This window comes from Pelobates fuscus, chromosome 5 (assembly GCF_036172605.1).
Source record: "Pelobates fuscus isolate aPelFus1 chromosome 5, aPelFus1.pri, whole genome shotgun sequence".
NCBI lineage: Eukaryota > Metazoa > Chordata > Amphibia > Anura > Pelobatidae > Pelobates > Pelobates fuscus.
In genome coordinates, this window is record NC_086321.1 from 260,244,996 (window position 1) to 260,262,856 (window position 17,861).

General features: G+C 43.0%; 1 protein-coding gene across 2 annotated transcripts in view; it reads left to right on the plus strand.

Annotated features, from left to right (window-relative positions):
- The first annotated feature begins 1,183 nt into the window (after positions 1-1,183).
- The window catches only part of LOC134612802 (prostaglandin reductase 1-like), a 46,393-nt gene continuing 29,715 nt past the window's right edge, over positions 1,184-17,861 (plus strand). Inside the window, exons 1-3 of one of the 2 annotated variants that reach the window (XM_063457248.1) lie at positions 1,219-1,296; positions 2,150-2,205; positions 2,735-2,850. In XM_063457248.1, coding sequence (XP_063313318.1) covers positions 2,745-2,850 — 106 coding nt within the window. In that variant the 5' untranslated portion in view covers positions 1,219-1,296; positions 2,150-2,205; positions 2,735-2,744. Of the gene's footprint in view, positions 1,297-2,149; positions 2,206-2,734; positions 2,851-17,861 lie in introns of both variants that reach the window. The other variant, XM_063457247.1, reaches the window with a different exon arrangement.

Genomic DNA, 17,861 nt, shown 5'->3' on the forward strand with positions numbered 1-17,861 from the left:
CCCCCATGTTCCCCAGTGTCCCTAAGTTTTAGTGTCCCCAAGTCTCTCACCATCCTCATGTCTCACAGTTTCCCCTAGTGTCTCAGTGTCAGCAAGTGCCCCTATGTATCCCAGTGTCCCCATCTCTCACAGTTTCCCTTAGTGTATCTCAGTGCCCCTTGGTGTCTGTGTCCCCATGTCTCCCTGCAGCCTTTCTTCCTATCTCTCACTTACCTGAGCTTTGGCTGTCTCTGCAGGCTCAGAGCTGCTGTCTGGATTCTCTGTGCAGAGCTGCTCCCCTGTGGATCAGTGAGTAGAGAATAGCAGGGAGGGAGATGCTGTAACTTCATATCCCTGCCTCTCTCCACACAAGCAGTGTCCCCTATTGGCCAGCGCTGGTATTGCAGAATAATCTCTGTTTATACTGAGACTGACATTTGTATTGCCGGTATTGCAGTAAGCTAGGCAGCCTCAAATACCTGAGAAATACTTATGAGAAATACCTGGCAACCCTAAGAAATACCTGAGAAATACCTGGCAACCCCAAGAGTAGTGTATGTAAAAAAAACTAATTAAAAAAAATATATATTATTTTTAATCAATTTGCCTATCTCATGGGCTTGGGCCTGGAGCTGCAGCTCCATCAGCCCCTATTTTAATCCATCCCTGGGAGTAGCAATTGTTTGCCTTCTTACCCTGGGTCTTCACCAGGCTTTAAAGCTCCTAGCTCCTTTGCTTATGTACGTTTGGATTCATTGGCTGAGAGCGTCAACACTGTGTGGAATTTGTTGGCTGGCTAATGACACCCCCATGATGCTGGGGGAGTTACACCTCCAGCAGCTAAGGGGTTAAAGTCAGTATGCGCAGTGTTTAAAAAGGAAACACTGCACATATAGAATAAAAGCACCATGACCACTTCAGTTCACTCATGTGGACATGGTGCTTGGTATAACCCTTTCCGGAGTACAGTGTTTAAGAACAGAAATAAATTCATGCATAGTTTATAACACATGGATATAAAAAGGAGGAAGGAAATCACTAGTTTATTTCAAATCAAAAACATTTTCAGAAAGCTTTTTTTTTTTACTTGCCATTTAATTGAAAGCACTTTCTGCAGGTTATTCTGAGCTTCATTCCACTTCATTCAGATAACAGTCACATTGCATGTATCATTGGGCTACTTTATATTTAAACATATTCCCTTGCAACTGGTATCCAAAGTACTGAACAAAAGGAGGAGTCTTTAGGACAAAGCAAACCAGAAAACTCTCTACTGAAACATTTCAGTTTGGATCAAGGCCATCAGTGAACAATGAGGTATGCTGTTTGCACCAATTATTAACAGATTTGTAATTTTAGTGTGTGCATATAGGGTGTATTGGGATGGGTCACGTAAGGATACATTCCATTCTAACGATGCTGGCTGCAAGAGTTGTTTAGCTTTGTTTTAGCCATGTTTGTGCTCCAGTTCTTGCTCAAAATTCTGAACTAGCATGATCTTTGTACACAGTGAATCGCAAAAGTTAAATCAAAAGTTGTGCTTTAGTGTGAATGTAGATACACTGAGGATAAAAATAAAGCCATTAAGGGGTTCAAGAAATATCATGAAGACCACAAGACTGAAAGTTGAAATTATACCATCAATATATTTGTTCTATTTTCTCATGTTTTTAGGTTAGTGTAAGTGTATGGGTAAATGGTTAGTATGGGGATACTATTTGGGGTAGCTGTTGGGATGTTTTAGTGGATGTGTAGTGTAGAAGGTTAATGTGATAGTATAGTGCAATTAGGGCCTGTGACATGTAGAATTGGGGTAGTGAATGGGTTTATATATACTGTAGTCTGTTAGGGTAGTGTAGGGGTTAAGGGAAGAACTTTGTATAAATGTAGCAGTATGACAAACATGTCTCAGTTTTGCCTGATATTAGTGAAAGTTACGGTCCCAGGAAGCAGCTATATCAACTGCTGTCATTAAAATGGCGGTTCTAATCGTAGCCACTAATCTCAGACTGAAGGGGACATGCCCAGACGTCATGGAACTTATTAGTACAGTACTCACTCATTATGGCAGATCACGTAATAAGTATTTATTAAGCCACAAGCATGCTTTTGTAATATATTTGTGATTTTTAGATTGACTATTTAACAAAACAGTGGATTTCCTCTTCAGAGGTGGGTCTTCCATTTTTGGAAATTGAGAACATGTCACCAAGCAAGAGTCAGAAAGTAATTAATGATTTCCTGTATGTATGTTTGTCATGTTTTCCTTCCATTTTGTAAAATGGGGTGACCAAGTGGTAGATCCTCAGCTGCTTAACAACACCCATGTTGTTTTACCAGCTGTTAGGTTGAGGGGCTTCTTCCTGGCTATCCCTGTTCTGAAACATTTGTTTCATGCATATAATTATATCTTCACTTATATGTCATAAAAATATCTTCACGCATGTTGCAAACATGTTTTAATATGTGTGTAGCATGTCAGTTATTCTGTTTTGATATATTTGTTCTAAGTAATACAAATATTTACTCAGAAACAAAAGATACTATGCCAACTAAGAAAGAAAATGAGCTGCAAATACTAGCATGATTATTGGCAAGGTGAACTGGGTAGGCGTATAAAGGAATATACATTGTTCCAATAGATATAAGAATATTGTTAACAGGAATAAACCACTTCTTGTCGTGTGAGAATATTAAGGCACCTTTTCTAGAACCTTTGCAGATTTGTTTTCTTGATTTTTGCTTTCTCTTATAGTCATCACAGAATGGTGCTTTCCCGCTCCTGGACGTTAGTTAAACACTTTGAAGGGGCTCCGAAATTATCAGACTTCAAGTTAAAAGAGGTGAAATTACCAGCCATTAAACATGGAGGTAAGGTCGTTTTTATGATAGTAATAATTTCTTTATGCTCTTGTTATCCATCCAAAAGAGCACCGCAAATATGTAATAACCTCAGGTACACCGTTAAACCTTCATTCAATCTAAACTATTTTAAGAGATCTATGGAAACATTTCTCAATACAGGATGCATCTGTAATCACAGTTTACTAAATTTCTTACTTGTTCTTTGTTAACTTTATACACGTGTAAATGAAACCAAGAGGGCTGCACTCACCTGACGATGCATACATTATATGGTGCTGCTGGGGCCAATATATCCAACATACAAAATACAGAATCCAGCGCACTCGTTTATTCACTAAAGAATGATTTCAAATCTCACAGATTGTAATAGCTTTGTTTAAAAACACCTCACCAAGGCAAAATTATTGGGGTTTAGTTACATTATATGATCATATATCGCATAAGCCTGCCACAACGTGGCAAATAACATATATATATATATATATATATATATATATATATATATATATATATAGTATTATTTTTTTGTAATATTATATTCTACCCTACTGTAACATTGCAGTGTTTGTGGGCCCAGGACATACTTGAAATCGAGAGATATCTCAATCTATCCTTCCTGGTAAAATATTTTATGAATAAATAAAAATTATTCCTCTGTGCCACCTAACAATAATTATTCCCTCATCTATCTTTATTTAGCTGAGTTTACCTAGGGAACAGCCAGTCTGATCTCCTCCACTAGGAAGGTTTGTCTGCCTTTTATTTCAAAATTACCACTCCCCCTTACTACTATGCAGTTTATACCAAGATATATTTATGTGGCTCCCTTATAATAATTTTTTCTTTTGGGATGCCAGCACCACCTGGTAGTGGAACAGTGACCTCTGGTGGTTGATTTTCAGCACTGCATTCACTGTATTGTAATGCTTTAAGTGGTATCTGTGTGACCTATGTCAATATCAGTGACCCACTGTGGTTATATTTTTACTACATAGATAGATCAGTGGATTATTGGAGACTGTTTGGTTGAACCCTAGTGGCAACAATCTGGATTGGAATTTGGCTGAGTGGATTCTATTTGTAAAATATATAAAACATTTAAATTAACCTTACAAATAATATATATTTAAATTGCCCTAATCTGAGCCCCCAAGTTCTCCAAATAGCACTCAGACCACCGTGTTAAATTTCTGACTAGCCGCACACATGGTCCTATGCCCAAAATAGTTCCAGGGTGTTTGGTGCTTTTGCCTGTCAACTTTCGGGAGCTCCTGCAGCCGTAATACAGGGTGCTCAACCTGGCTCTTAGATAGCGTTTGTTCCCCTTAGTCTCACGCACCTTCCCTCCAGTGGTTCAAAACCACAAACCAAGTTATCCTGGAACTGTACTGTCACGTCATGCCAAAAAAAGTTCCATAACATTCACGACTACGTGCTGCTGAGGTGACCGGGAAGCCACAAAGTCCTCATGCAGAAATTAGTTCCATAGCGGTCGCAGGTAAGTACCGCTGAGGGCTATTCATGGTTTTGGTTCATGTGAACATCTGCCAGAGAGCTTGCATTCGGTTCCATTCGCATGAAGGGAAAGTGCCGAACCAGGGGCACCCAGGGAAAGCTATTAATGGCGGCTGGGCAGGGTAACTCCCAAACGGTGTCTCAGACCTGGACCATAGTCGGTGGCTAGGAGGCCGGCTTCCACACTCTTCCAGCGTTTGTCACAGGCCTCATTTTCCATAGTTTGTTTTCTTTGAAAATAATTAGAACTTCTCAGAACCAATACAATGTGTATCCAATGGGTTAATACCCGTTTAAAATATTTGATTATTAAAGGTTAAGGTTAAACATTTACCACATTTTCGTTGTATCTTTTTGTTCTTGAGGAGGGCTAAGACCCTTGGTCTGGACCACTTTTGACATTACAGGAATGTTAATAAGTATTTTGTCAAATTGTAGGCTTGTGCACAAATGCTAGAAATAAATCAAATGCCTTTTAAATTGTTAATTGAATAAGACTTCACAGGTAACTCACAGATGAATTGATTCATTTAGATGGAGAATACAATGAATTTTCTAGCAGCTGCAACTCATTTGTGTACAAGTCTAATAAATAGTATTCAGTAAATATATAATGTTCGTGATAAACTAATTTGCAATGTCAAATGTCAATTTGCACAATTTTAACGTTTGGCTGTGGGTTATGAAAAAGGCTACACCCATGTGTTAACCCTGCTCTAACATGTCATGCTATTATAGAAGCTTTATATTCACTGGTCTTATGCCAGCAAATGTCTCTGGAATGTGAGCTTTCATCTACTAAGCATCGATCTATAGACTTTATTAAAGCCATTCTTTTGGTTAGGAATGCTTAAATGTCACTTTCTAGGATTTTTAACCCCTCTAGGACCAATGATTTTTGAGATTCACATGATTATTCACTGATGTGAGAGATTCAAAGTGATTTAATTTCCAATTCTGCTATTTTGGCCTTATTTGAAATTCACGATGAATTTACTATGAACTTTTACCTTAATAAAAAAAATCCTGTCATTGAGTTAGTGACCAGGGCCTTTTGGTACTTATACTATCAGGGTTATTTACTGACAATTTTAAGTGAATTTCAAATTTAAGGCCACAGCAGCTAAACTGAAAGAATAGCTGACTTAAAGGACCACTATAGTGCCAGGAAAACATACTTGACCACTAGAGGCTGGCTTAACCCTAATATAAACATAGCAGTTTCTCTGAAACTGCTATTTTTATTTAAAAAAGGGTTAAACCTAGCTGGACCAGGCACCCAGACCACTTCATTAAGCTGAAGTGGTCTTGGTGCCTATAGTGGTCCTTTAAAGAATGATTTCAGTTCAGTTATTTTGATCTTAAATTTGAAATTCACTTTGCATTCTCACTTTAGTGAAAAACCCATCAAAACATGGGAACGATGTAAAAAAAAAAAAAATAATTTTTTTTATCTCTCAGATTAGTTAATAATAATTTTTACACATCAAACAGCAACTGTAGCTAAAGAATTAGAAATTAAATCATTTATTAATCCTGATTCTTAAAATGCAAACTTTTGTATGCTGACAACTTCAATAGTAGTTAAAAATATAAAACTACTACACAAATGTGTACATTACTTAAAAGTAAACCCCACATGGTATTTACATTTTGACACTTTTAATTTAACCATTTGATCACCAACCTCTTCCAAATCTGCAATTAAATTAGTAATTTTTGTATTTTTCATACACATGGTTTATTTTCATGAGAAATCTTCCAGTACTGTAAAGACTCCCTATTTGTATTCTGATAGTGCCTCCAATTACAACAATATCAACATGTATACCTTTATCGTCTGTGTGATGGATTTATGTAGTGAAATAACAGGAATGCCATAATTTTTAAATGCATCTTTTCTTATATTAAAGGTCTAAAAAGTTACATATTAATATTATTATTACTGGTATTTATATAGCGCTAGCATATTCCGTAGCGCTTTACAATATTATCAAAGGGGGAGATTTATCCGATAACCGCGTTTTTTTGTCGGTTTGGGCCACTATCATCACGGAGCTTTCACACCATGCGACCGTTCCGTGGGACCGCCCCCCAAAGGGGGAGATTTAACAATAAATGAGACGATTACAAAAGCTTACAGGAACAATAGGTTGAAGAGGGCCCTGCTCAGACAAGCTTACAGTCTATAGATAGTAGTTATCCCACTACACGTCCAGAGCTATCAAAATAAAAAAAGAATCCACTCAATGAGCTTACATGCTAGAGGGAGTGGGGTAAAATGACACAAAAAATGGTAAGGATAGTATTAGACTAGTGAAAGTTGCAGAAGAGGAATCAGTTGGGAGCTATTAAGAGTTTAATTGATACGCTTTAATGAAGAAGTGGGTTTTTAATGATTTTTTTCAAGTGATATAGAGTTAAAAATGAAATCATACTTTCATAGTGCTATCTCTATCAGATCACTTTAATAAACAAAAAAATAAATGGACACTATAGTCACCAGAACAACTACAGCTTATTGAATTTGTTCTGGTGAGTATAATCATTCCCTTCAGGCTTTTTGCAGTAAACACTGTTTTTTCAGAGAAAGGCAGTGTTTACATTACAGCCTAGGGATAACTCCACTGGCCACTCCTCAGATGGCTACTAGAGGTGCTTCCTGGGCAGTGCTGCACATTTAGTGTCTCCACCCTATTGTCAGGGCTGTGTTTGGCTTGTGCTGGCTTTGCCCCTGATCTGCTTCCATGACAAGCTCAGCCAACCCAATGCCTTAAAACATCGTGATTGGCTCAGGTCATAACTTATGATGATGTCAGCCAAGTAGGCAGATGAGGGGCAGAGCGAGCAGCAGCAGACTGGAATATGTAGGGGGGCGAAGGTGTTTTTAACACAATAGAGTCAGGAATGTTTTTGTTTTTGTTCCTGACCCTTTAGTGTTCCTTTAAAAATACTTACAAAACATAGGTACAATCTAGAAGGCACAGCTCCTCAAATATACTATCCCTCCTCTGATTGTAGTTTCAGGTAGATTACTACAAATGTTCTATTTGTTTTATGTATTTATGTATTCATTATTTGTTCTTACTATGGAAGGTAGATATTTATAGTGAACTATTTTAATTTTTACGCAGCTTACTTGCTGCCCAAGGATTCTATTTGGTGAAGTGACATTATCCATGTCACAATACTAAACAATATCAAACTTTAATGCCCTTTCTAAACCTAATTTTAACTCTACCTCACACTATCAAACTATACCCTGTCTAACTGTGACCTTAACTAAACCTATCCAAGCTAACTTTAAAACTAGCATCTGTCCCACATATGTAAGGGTCCTTTATGTTGGGTATATCTTTGTATACTGTTGATAGCAATGATTGTGGGAATGTACAATTGACAATATCAGAGTAATCAAATGTAAACATAGCCACGTGTGTTAGAAGAGTTGTATCAAAATGTATTAGCATGATTATCTTTAGTAATAGCAACTTGTTAATGTCAGGATCGGGACAGGGATCCAACACGCAGAGTACAAACAGTAGAAAGGTACGTATACCGGACCTTAGAATGGCCGGACTAACGCACAGAAAGAGTAGAGAATGGTCAGAGACAAGCCGAGGTCGGGGGAACGAGAAGACAGGTAAGCGAGGGACAAGCCGGGTCAAAGGAATACAGATAAAGCAGAATAGTACAAACAAGCCGGGTCAAAACCAAAAGGAAAACAAGGATACAAGAGCACTGCGAGACTAGGCTGGCTAGAACCACGACAGGGCAATGAGTAAATGAGAGGAACACTGTTAAATACCCTGGTTTGGGAGAGAGGACACGCCTCCGACGAGTCCTGATTAGTCTCCACAGAATTGAGTGACAGGCCGTTCCGGGTTGGCGTCATGACGTCGGCTTCCGGACGTCGTGCTAGAAAAGGAAGTGACTCCCTCGCGGCCGGCGTTTGCAAGACCGGGTGAACCGCGAGGGACCGAGGAGACATGCCGTCCGGATGGATAAACTTCTAAGTCTCTACCTCTCTCAGAGGTAGAGACTTCAGGTACCATGACAGTACCCCCCCTCTCAGATACGCCCACCGGGCGGAAGGAACCGGGACGAGATGGGAAGCGGGAGTGAAACGCCCTGCGGAGACGAGGAGCATGAACATCCTCTTGAGGTACCCAACTCCTCTCCTCAGGACCATAACCTTTCCAATCGACCAGATATTGTACTCTTCCCCGGGAGATTCGAGAATCAATGATAGAGTTAACCTCATACTCCTCCTGACCCTCCACTTGAACAGAACGAGGAGGGGCGATCTTGGAGGAGAATTTGTTACAGACCAGTGGTTTCAGCAATGAAACATGAAAGGAGTTAGTAATGCGTAAGGCAGATGGAAGAGCTAGACGATACGCAACTGGGTTAATTCGAGTCAGGACCCTGTAAGGTCCAATATAACGGGGAGCGAATTTCATGGAAGGAACTTTTAAACGAATGTTTCTAGTGCTCAACCATACTCTATCGCCTGGAACAAAAACCGGAGCCGCCCTTCTACGTTTATCTGCGTGTTTCTTAACCAGCATGGAATTGTGCAGAAGAATCTGTCGAGTCTGATCCCACAACTTTCTCAAGTTGGCAACATGGACATCAACCGACGGTATCCCTTGGGAAGGAGAAACCGGGGGTAGGATGGATGGATGAAAACCATAATTCATGAAGAAGGGGCTTGAATGAGTAGAATCGCAAACGAGATTGTTGTGTGCAAACTCCGCCCAAGGAATCAAACCGACCCAATCGTCCTGGTGTTCGGAAACAAAACAGTGTAAATACTGTTCAATCTTTTGATTGGTACGTTCAGCAGCTCCGTTAGACTGAGGATGATAGGCAGAAGAAAAATTTAACTTAATACCCAGTTGAGAGCAGAAGGACCTCCAAAAACGGGAAACAAATTGGGAACCTCTGTCAGATACAATTTGGGAGGGTATCCCATGTAAACGAAAAATCTCCCTTGCGAATATCTCTGCCAATTCGGGAGAAGATGGAAGTTTAGGCAGAGGAATGAAGTGAGCCATCTTGGTGAATCTGTCAACCACGGTGAGGATAACAGTCTGTTTTTTAGAGATAGGTAGATCGACAATAAAGTCCATAGCCAAACAGGACCATGGCTTCTCTGGAACCTCTAGGGGATGCAGAAATCCACATGGAAGCGTATGAGGTGGCTTGGTCTTAGTACAAACCTCACACGCAGCAATGAAATCTTTAGTCTCCCTACGTAAAGCAGGCCACCAGAAGTCTTTAGAGATCAAAGCATACGTCTTGCGAATACCAGGATGTCCCGCCACCTTGCTGTTGTGGAAACACTGTAATAACTCCAGTTGAAGAGCAGGAGGAACATAATATCGACCCCCAGGAGTCTGTTTAGGTGCTACATGTTGCATCTTGATGATCTCGGCCAGTAACGGAGAATGAATCCTGAGATTCGTATTAGCAATAATATTGCATTTCGGAACTATAGAAGAAAGAACCGGTTCAGATATAGTAGACGGTTCATATTGGCGAGACAAAGCATCGGCTTTCGAGTTCTTGGAACCAGGTCTGTAAGTAAGCACATAATTGAAGTGAGTCAGGAATAAGGACCAACGAGCTTGCCTGGAGGACAAACGCTTAGCCTCCCCAATATAGGACAAGTTTTTGTGATCCGTCAAAATAGTAACAGGATGTAAGGTCCCCTCCAATAAATGTCTCCACTCCTTTAAGGCCATAATGACCGCTAACAGTTCCCTGTCGCCGATGTCATATCTGCTTTCAGGCCCAGAAAGTTTCTTAGAAAAAAAACCACAAGGATGTAACGGTTTATCCACACCTAACCTTTGTGACAGAACAGCACCTACTCCTGTCTCAGAGGCATCGACCTCGAGTAGGAACGGCAGAGTCGTGTCAGGGTGGACTAAAATTGGGGCAGAAGCAAAAAGTTCTTTGAGATTTTTGAAAGCAAGGAGAGCTTCAGTAGACCAAGTCTTAGTGTCGGCACCTTGTTTGGTCATATTAGTAATGGGCGCAATAATAGAAGAGTAACCCTTAATGAAGCGCCTATAATAATTGGAGAAACCAATAAACCTTTGAATAGCCTTGAGTCCCTTAGGTAATGGCCAATCCAAAATAGACTGGAGTTTGTCAGGATCCATCTTAAAGCCCTCCCCAGAAATCACATACCCAAGGAAGTCTATCTGGGTCTGGTCAAAACTGCATTTCTCCAATTTACAGTATAAACCATGTTGCAGAAGTTTGTGTAATACTTTTCTGACTTGTCTATGGTGGGTCTCAATCTCTCTAGAGTGTATGAGTATGTCATCCAGGTACACAATAACACAATCATGTTGAAATTCCCTAAGAACCTCATTAATCAAATCCTGAAATACTGCCGGTGCGTTACAAAGACCAAAAGGCATGACCGTGTACTCATAGTGCCCATAACGGGTGTTGAACGCAGTCTTCCACTCGTGTCCTTGCTGGATTCTCACCAAGTTATATGCCCCTCTGAGGTCCAACTTGGTGAAAATTTTAGAGCCCTTCAGCCGATCAAAGAGCTCGGTAATCAAGGGGATCGGATAGGCATTTCTGATGGTTATTTTATTCAAACCTCGATAATCAATACAAGGTCTTAGTGAACCATCTTTCTTTTTAACAAAAAAAAATCCAGCCCCGGCAGGAGAAGAAGATCTCCTAATGAATCCCTTGTCTAAATTCTCCCGAATATACTCCTCTAGAACAGAATTCTCTTTAGTGGATAGAGGATATACATTGCCCCTGGGAGGCATGGTACCAGGCAGTAGATTAATTTTACAATCAAAGGTCCTGTGTGGGGGTAGTGTATCAGCGTTCTTCTTGTCGAACACTGCCTTTAAGTCCAGGTACAGAGGGGGTATCTGTATCTCTGTAGACTGGGCAGAACTACCTGGTGTGTTAATTACAGCCAATGGGGAAACCCTGCGTAAACACCTCTCCTGACACCCCTGACCCCATGAGAGTATCTCCCCTAACTCCCAATCGATAATAGGGTTATGTCTCTTTAACCATGGGTAACCCAGGACTATGGGAACAGAAGGAGACGAAATGAGCATAAGTGATAATCTTTCCTCGTGTAGGATACCAACAGTTAAGTTAATGGGTATAGTCTCACGAGAAATAACAGGCTCAAGTAAAGGTCTACCATCTATGGCCTCAACGGCCAAGGGTGTATCCCTTAACTGGGATGGGATAGTGTGTTCAGTAGCAAAGACTTGATCGATAAAATTCTCAGCAGCTCCGGAATCTATCAAGGCCATGGTCTTTATTACTCCCTTCTCCCAAGTTAAAGAAACTGGTAGCAGAAGCCTGTGATCTTTATAATTATGAGTAGAGGACAAAATAGAAACACCCAAGGCCTGTCCTCTAGAGAAACTTAGGTGCGAGCGTTTCCCGAGCGATTAGGGCAACTCAGGCGTAAGTGACCTCGAACTCCACAATACATACATAATCCCTCCCTTCTCCTGTACTGTCTCTCCTCTTCTGAGAGGCGAGTATTGCCTATCTGCATAGGTTCAGGAAATAGTGAGGTATTGGACTCAGGACTTTGAAATGCAGGAGCTAATTTAAAGGCAGGTCTAAGGTTCCTCTCTCGAGTGTTCTGTCTCTCTCTTAAACGCTCATCAATATGGGAAATGAACGAAATTAAATCCTCCAAATTCTCAGGGAGCTCTCTAGTAGCAACCTCGTCAAGAATTACATCTGATAACCCGTTCAAAAATACATCTATATAAGCCTGCTCATTCCACTTGACTTCTGCCGCTAGAGACCTGAACTCTAGTGCATAATCCACCAGTGTTCGGTTCTCCTGTCTCAGGCGCAACAGTAATCTGGCTGCATTGACCTTTCTACCAGGAGGGTCAAAAGTTCTTCTAAAGGCAGCTACAAAGGCATTATAATTATATACCAACGGATTATCATTCTCCCATAAGGGATTGGCCCATCTCAGAGCCTTCTCAATGAGTAATGTAATAATAAATCCAACCTTCGCCCTATCAGTAGGATAGGAGCGGGGTTGTAATTCGAAGTGAATACTGATCTGGTTTAAAAAACCACGACACTTCTCTGGAGAGCCAGCATAACGTACTGGTGGGGTAATACGGGAAGAGGCACCTACAGTGGCTACCTCTAGGCCCGAAGTCACCGGAGAAACAGTAGTAGTACGTGTCTCCTCTGGTGGGTTATTAGCACGGGACAATAATGCCTGTAGTGCTAAGGCCATCTGGTCCATTCTGTGTTCCATGGCGTCAAACCTAGGATCGGAAGGACCAAGCTGACTGCTTGTACCTGCAGGATCCATTGGCCCTGTCGTAATGTCAGGATCGGGACAGGGATCCAACACGCAGAGTACAAACAGTAGAAAGGTACGTATACCGGACCTTAGAATGGCCGGACTAACGCACAGAAAGAGTAGAGAATGGTCAGAGACAAGCCGAGGTCGGGGGAACGAGAAGACAGGTAAGCGAGGGACAAGCCGGGTCAAAGGAATACAGATAAAGCAGAATAGTACAAACAAGCCGGGTCAAAACCAAAAGGAAAACAAGGATACAAGAGCACTGCGAGACTAGGCTGGCTAGAACCACGACAGGGCAATGAGTAAATGAGAGGAACACTGTTAAATACCCTGGTTTGGGAGAGAGGACACGCCTCCGACGAGTCCTGATTCATCTCCACAGAATTGAGTGACAGGCCGTTCCGGGTTGGCGTCATGACGTCGGCTTCCGGACGTCGTGCTAGAAAAGGAAGTGACTCCCTCGCGGCCGGCGTTTGCAAGACCGGGTGAACCGCGAGGGACCGAGGAGACATGCCGTCCGGATGGATAAACTTCTAAGTCTCTACCTCTCTCAGAGGTAGAGACTTCAGGTACCCTGACAGTTGGGCCTCTATGAGCCCTAGCAGCAGGAAAAGGTACAGGAAGCTCATGACTTGACAAGGTTTGCTTCCTCTGGAGCTGGAACTTTCTTGCAATGAGAGGTGTGTATCCAAGTCTTCTTCCCAGCCAATTTAACCCCTTAAGGACACATGACGTGTGTGACATGTCATGATTCCCTTTTATTCCAGAAGTTTGGTCCTTAAGGGGTTAAAGGGACACTATAGTCACCTGAACAACTACAGCTTAATGTAGTTGTTCAGGTATTATCTATAGCTCCATGCAGGCAATCTAATGTAAACACTGTATTTTCAGAGAAAATACAGTGTTTACATTGATTGATAGGAATACCTCCAGTGGCCGTCACACAGACGGCCACTAGAGGGACTTCCTATCACGCAGGGCCCTAAAAAGGCCCTGGACACGTCAGACGTATTAAAATACGTCTGACGTGTTCAGGAGAGAGAAGGCACTGTGTGCGCGCCTTCTCTCTCCAGCCTGTCAGCGGAGGAGGGGGGCGGGCAAAGACCGCGAGCTGAGCTGTCACTGAATGAATGCCGCCCTCTGAAGTATGTGCGCATGTGCGGCAAAGCCGCGCATGCGCACAAGGTATCAATGACGCTTCCAAATGGAAGTGTCTGATTGCTCCCTGCTCGCGTCCGCCTATTTCGTCATTTTGACGAAATAGGGGGTGCGGCTTCACGAGGCTCCCGGCGCTGGAACCAGGTAAGTAAAATTGCCTCCCTGGAGAGTCCCTTTAACTAAGGCAGATGTAGTTAGGAGGACTTGGAAAGGACCATCAAATCTCGGCTCAAGAGTGTGTTTCCTCAGGAATCTCTTGACCAGAACCCAATCACCAGGAAGTAACTTGTGGGTGCTTGTATCGGACTCTGGTTCTGGAATGGAAGAAAACACTTGTGCATGGATTTTGGTTAAAGCCTGAGAAAGGGCAGTTACATAGTCAATCAATATATCTGAGTGGAGTTGGAGCTGCTGGGGAAAATAGCAGCCAAGTCTGGGGACTGAGCCAAACAAAATTTCATATGGGGACAGGTCAAACTTCCCCCTAGGTGTGTATCTTACACTAAACAGAGCTATGGGAAGACTCTCTGGCCAGGGCAGGTTAGTCTCTTGGGCCATCTTAAGCATTCTGGCTTTTAAGGTGCCATTCATGCGTTCTACCTTGCCACTACTCTGTGGGTGATAGGGTGTGTGGAATGCAAGGGTCACCCCCAGTGCTGTCCAGATTTCCTTAGTCACAGTGAAGGATGGGCCCTGGTCACTGTCTATCACTTCAGGGACTCCATATCTGCACACAACTTCGGTGAGTAGATGTTTGGCCGTGGTTTTAGCTGTCATGTTGGTGACAGGAAAGGCTTCTGGCTAAAATGAGAACATGTCCACTATGACTAGTGCATATTCGTACCGGCCACTGTTTGCCATTTGAATATGGTCAATTTGGATCCTTTGGAAGGGATGTTGAGGCTTGGCTAGATGCTTGGGGGGAGCTTTTTCCATTCTCCTGGTGTTGCCTTTGGCACAGATGGTACAGGATCTGCAGTAATTCTTGGTTAAAGAAGTGATGCCTGGTGCTTCAAAATACTTATTGATCAGGGAGTTCATGAGGTTCTTGGACAGATGTGCTGCTCCATGGGCCCACTGGACCACTGCTGGGTACATGTTTTTAGGTAAACAGAACTTGAGGTTAATGGTATATATTCCATCTTGGAGGGTTGCTCCTTTCTGTTTCCAGCTCTGTCTTTCCTCGGGATTAGCAACTGCTTGCCGTTCTTTCGGGAACTTGTGATTTGTAGGCAAAGTCTGCTTAGTGAATATGGGGGTTTCTTCAGCGGACACTCTTCTGTCCACTTCCCTTGGTGCACGAGCAGCATCCTTGGCGGCCTGGTCAGCTAGGTAGTTGCCTAGCTGCATGCTTTCTCTGAATTCAGTCTCCCGTGGGCCTTTACCTTTAGTATGGCCAACTCCTCAGGAAGTAGTAGGGCATCCATCAACTCTTTAATAGCTGTACCATGCTTGACTGGTATACCCGTTGTTGTAAGGAAACCCCTTGTCTTCCAGATTAATCCAAAGTCATGTGCCACGCCCAGGGCATATCTTGAAATGGTGTAGATATTGGCACGTTTTCCTTCAGACATTTTGCATGCTGTGGTGAGAGCCTTCAGTTCAGCTTCTTGGACAGACATGGATTAGGGAAGCGATGATACTTGAAGTACCTGATCCACTGTAGTGACAGCGAATCCAGTGTGATACTTTCCTTGCTCATCGGCATATCTGGAGCCATACACGAATAGAGTGAAGTCAAGTTCCAGTAAAGCAGTTTCATGTACGGTTGGGAGATGTGTTGTCTACATTTTCATCTGTTCAAAGCAGTCATGAGGAGCATCTTGGTCTTGGTCCGTGGGAGGGGCATCAACGCCTATTTCTGTGTGGTTTCGGGGGTAACCGGTTGTCTTGCAGTTCACTGTTCTATTGGTGACACCCTCTGCAGCAAGCTGATCTTGATCTGCAATGCTCCACGTGCTGGCCAATGGGCCAAGTTCCTTCCATGAGATTTCTGGGGATTTGGTGAAGGAGACGTGAGGAACAGCCAAAGTCCAGTGATGATACATGTGTCTTACTTCCATGGGTAAGAGGACCAGGGCCACACTATTTCCTTTAGAGTCACAAAATAGGTCTGTCATGATGAGGCAAACCTCTATTAGTTTGACCAGCTCTTCTTCGTAGTGGGGATCTGGTCCTGGAATATTTTTGAACCACAGGGTGCAATGTAGGAAAGGTTGCTCATCATGTGGAACGGTTGGTTTTCGTACCTGTAGTTCAAAGGCAGAGTCAGGATCTATATCAAGACTATACCAATAGTGCGCTGTTTCCCCCCTGGGAAGTGGCAGAAGAGTGGCCAGATTGAGTGAGTAACATCTTTGTAAGGTGACATTGTCAGGTAGGAGAAGAGAAGTCTGCAGGCGAAAGTGTCTCTTAGATGTGAGATGCTTCGGTTGGACCTGATTGAGGTGCAAGTTTGGTGAGCTTGTGTCCAAGGACTAGATCATTTGTCTTATCCAGAAGTGCACAGGCTGCAAAGACTGCTCGCAGACAGGAAGGGCCTCCTCTTGCCACAGGGTCCAGTTGACAGAAATAGTAGCCGATAGGACGTGGGCGAGAACCATGGGATTGTGCATGACCCAACTGTTCGGAGACAAAGAGCTTGAAAGGCTTCTGGTAGATGGGGAGGCCAAATGCAGGGGCTGAGGAGATAGCACGTTGCAAAGTATAGAAGCTAGAAAGAGCTCCAGGGGATAGAAAGAAAGGTTCAGATTTTAGTGCATCATAGAGAGGCTGCATTAAGGTGGATGCTTTTGGTATCCAGGCCCTGCAATAGGAGATGAGACACAGGAAAGCATGAAGAGGCTTGTGGGCCCGGTGGTGGGCAGATGGCTGTGATTCCTCGTACTCTATCTCGAGTGAGGTGACGGGTGCCATAGGAAAGACAATGTCCCAAGAAGACCACAGAGGGCTGGCACCATTGTAACTTCTTTCTGGAGGCTTTGCAGCCTTGTTCTGCCAGAAAGCAAAGGAGATCTTCTGAGGTACTTTCAGCAGTTGGGAGGTCATCTGCACAGAGGAGAAGGTCATCCACATATTGGAGGAGGACCACATCAGTGTGAGTCTTTTGCCATGGTTCTAGAATGATTGACATGGCCTTTGCAAATTGACTAGGTGAATTCTGTGCTCCTTGAGGCATGACAGTCCATGTATACTGCTGGCGGTCATGGGTGAATGCAAATAAATACCAGCAGGAGGGATCGAAAGGTACACTGAAGAAGGCATTTTTAAAATTAACTACTGTGAAAATCTTAGCAGTAGGGGGTACCTCTGATAGAAGAGTATGAGGGTTAGGAATGATGGGGGCCTCCAGAACAGTGATGTCATTAAAAGCTCTGAGATCCTGAACCATCCTGTACTTGTCTCGTTCACCTTTTTCGGTCTTCTTTTTCACTGGAAACAAAGGGGTGTTACATGGAGATTCACATTTGACAAGAGTGCCCTTTTGTAATAGGACTTCAACCTGCTTGGAGATGGCAAGAGCCTGAGCAGGTCTCAAGGGATATTGCGGCCTTCAGGGAGGGTAAGCACCTTCGAGCAACTTCACCACCACTGGAGGAACTTGGAGACGTCCAATGTCTTCGGGGCCAGTGGACCATAGTTTAGCTGGAACTCTGGCTAGCGCACTGGGGGAGTCATCTAGGACCCTAGCATTCCGGGGGGATTCTATGTGAAGCAGTAGGGGCAGAGAGCAGAGGGCTGAAGCATCCTTTTTAGATAGGGGGGTTAATAGCTGTACCTGGCCATCAGGGGTGAAAGAGATAGAGGATTGTAGGCGAGAAAGAACATCAGCCCCCAACAGGTTAATGGGGCAGGTGGAGGAAACCACAAAATGTGTGAGGAGATCCGGGAAGATACCCACTCGTAAGGGTTTAGTCAGTGGGTTACTGCGGGGAGTACAATCTACACCTACGCAAGAAACATCAATATTAGACAGAAAGGAGGTGTCAGGCAGGTC